The 11,336-nt window shown below is 43.1% G+C and overlaps 1 protein-coding gene across 7 annotated transcripts in view; it reads left to right on the forward strand.

Annotated features, from left to right (window-relative positions):
* The window catches only part of ZBTB49 (zinc finger and BTB domain containing 49), a 29,336-nt gene that overhangs the window by 12,203 nt on the left and 5,797 nt on the right, over positions 1 to 11,336 (forward strand). For 6 of the 7 annotated variants that reach the window (XM_019661165.1, XM_019661164.1, XM_019661163.1 and 3 more), the window contains 3 exons: positions 1,474 to 2,579; positions 5,251 to 5,297; positions 11,067 to 11,140. In XM_019661165.1, the coding sequence (XP_019516710.1) occupies positions 1,474 to 2,579; positions 5,251 to 5,297; positions 11,067 to 11,140 (1,227 nt within the window). Of the gene's footprint in view, positions 1 to 1,473; positions 2,659 to 5,250; positions 5,298 to 11,066; positions 11,141 to 11,336 lie in introns of all 7 variants that reach the window. The other variant, XM_019661168.1, reaches the window with a different exon arrangement.

Consider the following 11,336-nt stretch of genomic DNA (forward strand, 5'->3'; position numbering starts at 1 on the left):
GGAGTTGTTTGCACCCCACTTCTAATCTGTACTTTCCTTGAGAAAACAGAATTGAAGGCTGTTTTGGGGAAGCAGGTGATTGATTGCATCTGATAGAGTGTCTGCAACAAGCTTGCAAGACGTACCTAACTCAGCTTGGTGTTTTTACATAATACAAATGCCTTCGCCTGTGAATTTGACTTGTGCTCAGAATAAGGCGTGTGGGCTTTAGGGCGCCTTCTCTCATTAGCGCATTGGGGAGTTATGGACGCCGGTTTATGGGCTGCTGGGGTGCTGAAAAACCACCTCTGACAGCTGGATAAATGACTAATTACAAAATGAGTGTGTCTCAGGTCTCCAGAGCAGCCACATGCATAGAGACACAAAGTAGAATGGGGCTGCCCCGGGGCAGGGGATGGGAGTTGTTTAATGAGGACAGAGTTTTCGGTCAGGAAAACGAAAAGGTTCTGAGAATGGGTGGTGGTGAAGGCTCACAAGAACGTGAGTACTTAATGCCACCGCATTTCCCATTTGAACCACCGTTAAGTGCTTATCAGTATGTATATTTTGCCATAATTTAAAAATTAAAATAAAAAAATGAGTGTATATTGAGGATTGCTTTATTGTAGCTATTTTTATTTTTAGACTTTTTTAAGGCACTGAGGTATAGAAATATCTTTGTATGTGTTTTATGGCCTGAAATATATAATTTGTCAAACATGAAATACTGAAAAATGTGTGTTCTTTCGTTTTCTATATCTACATGCAATTAATAATACATATGAATAACATTCTGAAAAAAGTAATTAGTGTATTTCTTTTTTTTTTAATATTCACCCACAGGTACATGAACTATTTTTTTTTTTAATTGGGGAAGGGGAACAGTGTAGGGGAATCGGGAAAGGGGAAAGCCAAGTTGTTGTCCTTCAGTCTTAGTTGTGGAGGGCACAGCTAGCTCAGCTCCAAGTCCAGTCACCATCTGGCTGCCCGTAGCAGCTAAGCTCAAGGTGCTGAGTTCAGTCTTTAGTTGCGGGCTGGCGTAGCCACCATCCCATGCGGGAATCAAACAGGCAACCTTGTTAGGAGCACGTGCTCTCACCAGCTGAGTCATCAGTAGCAGCTCAGCTTGGGTGCAGCTCACTGGCCCATTTGGGAATCGAACCGGCGACCCTGTTGCTCAGAGTTCGCACTCTTAAGCAAGCTCTTAACCAACTGAGCCACTTAGCTGGCCCACAATTAGTATATTTCACAATTCTACTTTGAGATCTACTTGGAAGTTTGGATATTCAGTATCCTAATTTAATTCATCTGAATTGCTTTATTGGATGGCTTGCCAAAATTTTTTTAAAGGATTGAAGCATATTTAATTTTAAAATCTTGGCATATTTTATAGGATAGTGATTTTGAATATTAGCCTGATTATTATTTATAAGAAAAAGTTATCAGCATGTATGAATTGCTAACACTGTAAACAGATCTCTTTTCTTCTTTCAGGAGCCTCTTTCAGAATTCGTCAGGCCAGAAGAATGATGTCTTTCACTTGGATATTAAAAACGTGAGCGGCATCGGGCAGATCCTGGACTTCATGTACACGTCTCACCTGGACCTTACCCAGGACAATATACAGGTCATGCTGGACACAGCGCAGTGCCTGCAAGTTCAGAATGTTCTGAACCTGTGTCACACGTTTTTAAAGTCAGCCCCCGTGGAACAGCCACCTGGCACGCCTTGTGACAACGGTGCGTTCTCCCTGCAAAGCGCCCTGGCTCCTGACACTACCTGTGTTATGAATGAAAACTACTCCCCTCATTTACTGCAAGAGTGTTCAGCAGATGTCCAGCATGGGAAGGTCTTGGATGAATCGCACTGTCAGGCTCCACCACCAGGTAACCTTCCTCACCCTACAGGTGAAGCGTCCAAACAAACCCCTGATGCATTAGACGGCGGCTGCACAGAACCGCCTTTCAAACAGCCCACTTACTACTACAAACTCCGCAACTTCTACAGTAAGCAGTACTATAAACAAGCTGCTTGTCCCAGTCAGGAGAGAATGACTGAGCAGCCTTTCACCTTCAGCACCTCCACAGACCTCACTGCCGTGGAAAACCAGCCTTGCACCATCAGCCATCCCGAGTGCATCTTGGAGTCCGCTGAGCACTTGCCATCCAACTTCCTGGCTCATCCTCTGGGTGAGTCAGCCCCAGACCCTGAGTCGCACAACCCAGGCCAACAACCTACCAAACAGATGAGACTCAAAAAGGCCATTCACCTTAAGAAGCTCAATTTCCTAAAGTCACAGAAATCTGCAGAGCAAACATCTGAGCCCAAGTCAGATGGCACTTTCACAAAGAGGGCTGACTGTGTCGGTGAAAATGCTATAGAGAAAGCTGGCAGCCAAAGTGCTGAGGAAAAGGAAAGTGAAGAACTCAGCAATTCTGAGAATTTTAATTGCATCAGTGAGGCAGAGAGGCCCGAAGACCCTGTGGCCCTGGAAGACCAGTCCCAGACGCTCCAGTCCCAGAGACAATATGCGTGTGAATTGTGTGGGAAACCTTTTAAACACCCAAGCAATTTGGAGCTTCACAAACGGTCTCACACAGGTACACTGATTCAGTCCCCGCAGGCGAAAGGGAAGGAAAGTATGCAGACCATCAGACACCACTGCCTGCTTCTGTTTTTGTAAGAAGTTTTGCTATTGCTTGATCATGTCATTGATATTTGCAAAAAAAAAAAAATCAAGAGCGTTAGCTACTTTTATTTTATATTTTTGGGATGCCTCTTCAAGAATAATCTTAAAGTTCTATAGTTGCTTTCATAGAGTCAGTTTCAAAAGATGTCACCCTTTTCATTTTTATTTTAATTATGGGTTTATATGATAAACTTTACATCTCTAAAGAAATGTAGTAAATTATTTTGCTGCATTAAACATTTCAGATTAATTCTAAAAGATTAGCTACACTTAGTTATCTTTTTAGAATTAGATTAAGTTTATTCTTTAAAAGCGTACTGTAGGTTAATTCTGACTAAAATAATTCCGTCTCAGTAATTCAAAAATTTTTCTAGAAAATGATTAGAATATCGGATTTTAAAAATTGATTTGGGAGGCAGGAGGTATACTTTCAATAAGGATCAGCTTTACCCATTTGATATTTTCAAATGAAAATTTTTCCATCCTGAGCGTTGAATTTTCAAAGTTTTATTACCTTAATTCCTACCTCCTCCCATTTCCAAAAAGTTTATTTTTTCCAGAAGCTTTTTAATACCTGCTACACAGCACATATATGTTACGTTATACCATACTTATATATTATTTCCCTTCCTGCATGACGACTTTACTGCACATTACAAATGAATGGCAATTATCTTATAAGCATGAGAAGCAATATGCCACAGCATGCTTCTGGAATAGCTGCTTTTAAGGTGCTTGTGCAGTTGCGATTATTGATGTGCTGTCCTGTTATCACTTTGATTCCTAGTTTGCCTAGTCGTTGCCTAACCACCTCAGTGCATTGTTGAGAAACTTAATCAATATTTATGCAAGCCCTTTATAAATTATAATGTATTTGAATATAAAGCACTATCATTATTAATAGTAGTAGTTAAGAATTACTCCATATGAAGGCAGGATCATTGACTCAGTTTTGTCCTGAAAAAATTTAATTTAGGTCATTCTCTTTGCTTAAATTTCTTAGATCCTAATGATCACTATAATTTTTATTTGAGAGCCTTATCTGTTTAGCTTCAAAGGAAACAAAACTTGTTTATCCTGAGAGAATATCTTTGAAATGCAGTAGCCATGCTGTCGTGGCAGAGACACTCCCTGGGACATAAAAACTCTGTTGAGAAGGGGGCAGCAGTTCTCCAGTTACGATCTGGGGAACCCTCGGGTCTGCGAGGCCGGAACTGCTTCCGTCATGGCGCAGGACGTTACCTGCCTTTGCCTTCTTCTCCCACTAGTGTGCAGGGGAGTCGGCTGAAGGCTGCAGATGTGTGTGATGTGTGAGGCCGTCTTTCTGCTGGCCACGGAACTATCTAGTCATGTGCGTTAGAAGTCACTCAGTTTTCATCATTCCTAATATGGGTGACGCTGACAGATACAGGCCTAACAGAAGCTCTTTAGGATCGTCTATTAAGAGTGTGAAGGGGTTCTGAGGGCAAAAAGTTTGAGAACCACTGGAGTAGGGTTATGAACCCTGGTCACTTATGAGTCTTGGTAACCAGTGACCTCTTTTTTCAAACTTGCATGTCTCGTAATGGGGCTTTCGCTTAAATTGTCTATTATCCTCATAATTTCAGACATAAATATTGTCCCAAAGTACAGAATTAATATGATTATAATTATTCATAGTCAGAAGCTCCCCCACCCACCCCATCTTTGAGAAAGCCATTAAACAGTTTCAGGGAAAGATCAAAATGAAAGTATCGGGGTGGGAGCACAGAAAGCTGGCACGCCCCACGCCCCAGCAATATGAAGGGAGGCATTGTTATTTTTTGAAGACAGTCTTAATGAAGCCACTTCTTTGAGGGGAATGGGGAAAATGGAAGGTCCTTGGTCTTCCAAGTCTATTTACTCGAGTTAGATTAAAGGCGGTACCTTGAAGTATACTTTTAACCTGATCATTTTCTAGAGACTATATTCAGAACTGCTGTGGTTTCTTTGTAGTAGAGTTTCATTCGCTACCGTCTAGTCTATACCCAGATGTAATTATTCAGTTACTAAGTCAGGTGGGTAAGAAGCCAGCAGGGGGCACATCTCCCATAATGACACCTTGTTTCCAGTCAGCCTGTTCAACTCAGGCTGAAAGGGGGAGGGGCTGTCCCACGTTCACACCTCATGTGGTGTGAGACAGACCCTGGTTCTGTTAGGAAACAGGTAAAGTGAAGGCTGAAGGACAGGTGAACAGGTTCCTGCCATTTAGCACGAAAACTCACATTTGATTTTCAGCCAAACAGAAAGACTGTCCAAAACCTAGGTGGGGTTTGAGTGCAGATACATAAGTTTGACTTCAGCATAGATTTATGTTTGGAGAACAGTTTGGTTTTTTTGAGAAAAGTAACCATAGATTTCACTTTTATCATCTCAGCCGATCATGTAAGGGTGGGAGAGACGATGAGGGTGCAGAAACCCCCATTTTCATCCGCTTACGATGAAGAATGTAATGCTCTGCTTTGAATGGTGAGACGCGGGAGAGAGTGTAAACATTTTAAATAGAAAATTATTGTGCAAGTAATGAGAATGATTTTACAAGCTGTTATTTTGTTTTGTTTTAGGTGAGAAACCTTTTGAATGTAACATTTGTGGGAAACATTTCTCTCAGGTGGGAATACTGTTATTTATTGTTAATAATTGGAAACCTGAAACCCAGTGTTGATTTTTATTACAAATAAGACGTGGTTTTGGAGTTGTGAGAGACACCTCTTAAGGATATCTGTACCTTAAAAGACTTCAGACTAAATCAGGAGAAAATAATTTCCAAGAAAACAAATTTCTAGTTCACTGGGGGAAAAAATAGCATTTTTTATAAGCATGTGAACGTCTCACAGTAACACCACCCCCACCCCCAGGATGGATCCAATCCTAGCATATTTCTTCTTTCATGAATGAAATGAACCATATTGAACATACACACGGAGGCTGCCAGTTATGCTGGGCTGGATCCAAGACCACTTCCTCGTCTTCTACCTGGCCTGTAGATGATAGGAAGCTGGCAGACAGACCGGCTTTCATTCCCTGCTCTGACTATTAAGATGCCGTGTATTCATCCTCTCATTCAGCCGGTGTTTATTTTACCATCCTGTGGGCTGTGTGTCGATCTGGGCAATAGACCTAAACAAACCTAGATCTAATGTTTTAGAGGAAATTTCAAATGTAGGCTTGTGGGAACCTACTTTTCCTTCTGAAACAGAAGGTAACTGTCCATCCACCCCGGGCGGGCCCTGAATTCCAGAGGTCAGCGAGACAGAAGCTGCTGACAGGCCCAGGTGCATTCCTGCACAAACAGTCACCGCACGACTGTTTTATACACCACATGGTGAATCCTGTGCCACAGCACCTGCAGATGCTGTCTCATTGCGGAGGGACTTGGGGCTGGGCCTTGATTGAGGCATAGTGACCTCGAGTCTGGTCAGAGCTGGGGGCCAGGCCCTGCCCAGCACGGGACAGCAGGAGCAGTGCCATCTTTGTCACGTTCCCCACGGAGCCAGCCCTTGGTTTTCCCACGCACCCAAACCTGCAATCTTAATTACTTTTCACCCTTCCTACTCCTTGCATGCAGCAACGCACTGAGTTTACGTCTCCCTTTGTGTTGAGTCTGGGCGGGGGCCAGGTGTTATTTATCATCCAGGAGAAGCCGGGCCCCCACTAAGTGTTCAGTAAGTGCTGCTAACCATCTGGAGTGAGCATTCATGGCCGCCGTCTAGCTGGGGCTGCCTTGCACCAGCTCAGCCTGGGGGATCAGAGCTTGGCCCGCAGAGCCAGACTGTCTGGACTTGAATCCTGCCTCTGGCTTATACTCTGTGACCTTGGGAAAACCACCTAACCTTTGACACTTCAGCTTCCTTGTGTGTAAAACAAGGATAATAAGATTGTTGACCCAGTAGAGCGTGTGAAAAAGGAGCAAATGGGTTAAGAAGGTCAAGTACTTGTAAATGAGCCAGCGCCTAGTTAGTGCTCGGGAGACGCCCTGTCCTGACCTGGCCTACAACTGCTTTCCCTCTCTAGTCCTCTCGCTCTGGCAGACAAGTCTCCCGGAGCCCCTGGGTCCCCACTCCTCCCACACACACCATTTTAATCTTTTGGTGCAGTGAGGAAGCTAAGACCTGGATTAATGACCATTAGTAATTAGCAATCACAACTTCTCTGGGCCTCATTTTAGTAATTCTTACAATCGGGATAATACTACCTCAGGGGAATGTTAGGAGGGTTCAATGAAAAAACGGGCGGGAAAGCCCTTTGTACATTTAAATTGTGATAACAGCCTAGGTCCTGTCCCCTTCTTGCTTGGAACCCCTCTGTGGTTCTCCCTTGCTAACCAAGTAAGGCAAAAGCCAGGCCTCCAGGCCTCTTGCAGTCTCCTCAGCCTTCTCTCCTGGAACTGATGCCCGGACCACCCTCAGAGATGCTGGCTCTGTTGGTTTGGGGGGACAAGGGTTGGTCGTTTTTCATGCGGTGATTTTGATGTGCAGCTGAGCTAAGGGTTAGCAGCACTGCTTCAGGCCTCGGCCTGCACTTTTCCACCCAAACCCTCCTGAGGGCAGTCCTGTCTGAATGACACGATAGAAATCCTCTGTTTCTGTGTTAGCATCTTTTTTCTTGTCAGATTTTATAAATGTAGAGTTATGTGTAGTTATGGTTTTCAGATGTATATTGCTGTTTTATTTCATAGTGAAATGAAGACATTTTTGTGAACAAGGGGGACTCTTAAAAAATGTCATTCAGTATGTGTGTTGCAAGCCTGCGGTGCCCGAGGAGCTCTGCCATGTGATGGGGGACAAAGATGAATGCGGCTTTGAGGAGCCTAGCGTTCAGAGGAGGAAACATGTATAAACGATAGAGTACAAGAAAACGTTGGAAGTCCGATGATGGAAACATGTACAGGGAACAGTATGTGAAAGAGAGAGAGTTGGCATTTCTACGTGACAGGTGTGGTGTTTGGGGTGGGGACATCAACTTTAAAAAACTATAATCCTAGACTGTGACCACAGAATAGATTAATACATGCGTTAATATAACTGTGGACACTGTATCTGCCCAGACCTCAGGAAGTGAGAGGCATGCCATACGTCAGAGCACGAATGAGCCTCTGTTTGGCGTGGTGGGTCTCCTGTGGGGAGTAGAAGCTGGACCGCTGGGTGCGTCCACAGGGGAAAGCTAAGATAGTGGCGGGGCTGGAATGCCTCTCACATGAGGGCAGGGGAAGGAAAACGGTGTATTTAGCTCTGCAGGAGAGGAGCCGAGTGGTTTCGTCTCTCCGAGGAGGCAGAAACAGGAACACTGAGCAGCTGGTGCAGAAAGTCAGGTTTTGAGAGGTTAGCTGTCCTCCCACGGTGCTGTCCGGAAGGGACATGCAGCATTCTGTAGGACGCGGCCTCGGTACATGGCCTGAGGCCAGAGGTGACAAAGCTGTAGCCCATCCCTGGTGAAAAGGCAGCAATAAGAGTATTTAAGTGAACTTTTCCCAGGTTACTAAATTTTCAACTCTTGGGGTGATAGTTCCCACACTTTTGGTGTTAAATGTCCTTTTATCAGTATAATGATCATTTTTGTTCAGGTGACATCTCTGTGTTAATCTCCAGATTTTTTCCATTTTAATTTTATTACTTTGTGAAATCCTGAAGTCTCAGAACTGAACCAGTCTTACAACTGACTTTTAAGGTCTGAGATCCCTTTTATCTCTCAAGTTTTATGATTTCCTAACTTTTTTATATAAGCAATCAGCTGCCATTAGAAGGGCACTCTGATAGAGAATGATATGCTTGGTTTGTTCATGTTTAAATACTGATGGTCAAGTACATAGTAGAAGGAGTTCACAGTATTTTTAAAATTACTTAACAAATCAGATGTTCTTTTCTACAACAGAATGCTTCTGTTCAAAATTCTGACAACTCCATCTTAATTTAAAATGATGTTTGCTTGGAAAGAATAGAACTTCTTTACTGCTGCTATCCTTTATCACAGCTAAACAGCACACGGCAGCACAGGTTTTGATGTCCACAGACAAACCTGAATTAGAATATTTTATCCACCGCAGGGGCCCAGGCTGATCACTTCTCTCCCAGAGTCTCTGGTCACTTTTCTGTGAAATGGGAACCGTACTGCTTCCTAAGGACGTTGTGATGCCAACAACGTGAAATGCCAGTTGTCACTGCTCAGCATAGCGTTCCTCACTGTAATGTCTTAGGGCGGGATAGCTGTTCTTACCATTACCACTAGTTTTCAGGGGTCCAGCTATCGACAGTTTCTAAGACACGGTCTGTGTACTCAGCATATAATTAGAGCGTATCCAAGTTTCTAAAAATAAAAACACTTGACTAAAGGTCAAATAATCTGGGCTCCGTTATTTGGTATAAATTACTGAATACATTATTCGACTTTTTGCCTGAATTTTTCCATTATTTAATCTACTTTTATGTCATTTATCAGACTAATATGTGCTCCTTTATCTGGAAATAGAATTATTTTTATTACCCATTTCCACTATTAGCTAAATAGCTAAACAGCTAAAGAAACATTTTTTAAAATTTTACTATTGCTTCTTATGAGTGGAAGACCGCTGGATTACATTTGCTTGGAAAACAAGTAATTGTTATGCTCTACTTAAATAGGAAAAATGCAGCATTGCTAAGAATTGATTCAGAGACTGAATTTCAATCCTACATAGCTTACAAAATAACTTGGAACGAGGGAGCTAATTTAACAGTTGAGCAGATGGTGCTGTTGGAATTGTTATATCACAGATGAGCTTTTTTGACATTTGGAAGTGACTGATTTCACACAGCCGTGTGTTATCTTAACCCCAGTGAGCCGTTTCCTGAGTGCCAGTGACTGTTTCTCATCCTGAGTACTCAACACGAGCGAGTTTATTCACAGAAACTTGCGTGGGCTCAGGTTCTCCCCTCAGACTCACACACCATTATTAATTTATGGCCCAACTATGTTTTTGCCTGAACCTGTTTTTCATGTAGAAAATGGAGATCCCAATACCAGTTACTGTGGGTAATTTGCGAATGCGTGGAAAGGCCTAAGGAGACCAAACGTGTATTGCTGTTGGCATGTGTTGCTTTAGTATTGTTATTTATTGTCACTCTATTAAACGTTGGGTATTTCCCAATATTGTGCAGGTTCTTTCTCTTCAGTTAACTAAAATAAACCCGAGTGTTTTTCTAAGCCATATTTCTATATTGTGAAAGGTAGTATCCCACACTGTGCTTCCCAGAGTCTGAGAGCCATGAAGAGGATTCTCTGTTATATAACATAAGATTGAGACAGCATTTTTTACACCTGTACGTTTCCACTCACGGGTGGATTTTACACCCATTTTCAAACCTATAGCTGTGAACGATCTTCGCATTTTATTTCATAATTTGCAAAGTTACAAAGCCAAGTTTGTTAGCTGAGTGTTACTGTTCATTCTCCCTTTTTGGCTTATTTTGTGCATAATGCCTGTGTATTATTACTCTTGGGTATACTCACTCATTTCAGGTTTTGGGTTTTTTTAACAGAACACTTTATATAAACTTCAAGTAGGGAGGATGACAGACTGAGGCTGTTGACGTAAGTTATAGCAATGAGAGCTTTTGTTTCCCAGTCCTAACGAGACAGGAGCTTCTTAAATATCTGAGGCATTTGCAGTCTTGGTTTCACTCTAGGCAATTTAATATTGATTTCCTATAGATTGGCACATGGAAGTCTATTTTGCGATTTCCATTTGAATGTTATTCTTTGTAAAGCCCTGTGGGGTCAGAAATGTGGAGCATAGAGACCCTGCAACTGAGTGCTGCAACTGTCCTGGTTTGCATTTCTGCACAAAGGCCACAATGACAAGCCCGTCAGGCAGAACGAGGAAAGACTGTTTGTAAATGCCTACCTTCCTTAAGAACGCATGTTTTTTTAGGAAGAAACAATGAATGTGAAATAACCATGTACAAGCGCTACTTTTGTTTTTCAAATGATGCTTGCATATAGGTGGTCCAAGTTTAAAAATATACGAAATAATACATCAAGGTCTGTTTAAAATACAAGCTTAGCGGCCACCAGCAGCCCGCACCGTGTGTCGGCCCCTTTAAGAAGGCGGCACAGTGTGTGCCCAAGACGGACATGCCGGGTTCATGGGCAGCCCTTTGCTCAGAGCACAGACCTGAGATGCGTCAGTGTTCAGCAGACGCTGGGCGGGGCCCCTCGCCAGTTAGAACTGGGCCAGTCTTGGACCTCCTTGCATGTTTCTCCTTTGGAGTTGTGTGTATCCAGTCTTCATGTGGAAGTTGGACTGGAACCTGGTTAACTCTGTCTGTTTTCCTCTGAATGTATGTAACCTTTTTTTAAGAAACCCTTTTATTATCAGTATGCTTTTTCTTGTCCTTTTTTGCAGGCAGGTAACTTGCAGACTCACTTACGTCGGCATTCTGGTGAAAAACCATACATCTGCGAAATCTGCGGAAAGAGGTCAGTGCTGGGCCTGTCCTTCCGTCCACAGGGAACAACTCGTGGTCTGGTCTCTTTGAAAAGCAGTGTTGTCTGCAGCTGTGGCTCGTGCGAGCCACATGAGGCCCCGCCTACCACTAAGGAACACAGGTCAAGTCAAACCCTCTAGAGCAGCGGTTCTCAACCTTCCTGATGCCGCGACCCCTGAATACAGTTC

This window comes from Hipposideros armiger, unplaced genomic scaffold, assembly GCF_001890085.2.
Source record: "Hipposideros armiger isolate ML-2016 unplaced genomic scaffold, ASM189008v1 scaffold_337, whole genome shotgun sequence".
Taxonomy (NCBI): domain Eukaryota; kingdom Metazoa; phylum Chordata; class Mammalia; order Chiroptera; family Hipposideridae; genus Hipposideros; species Hipposideros armiger.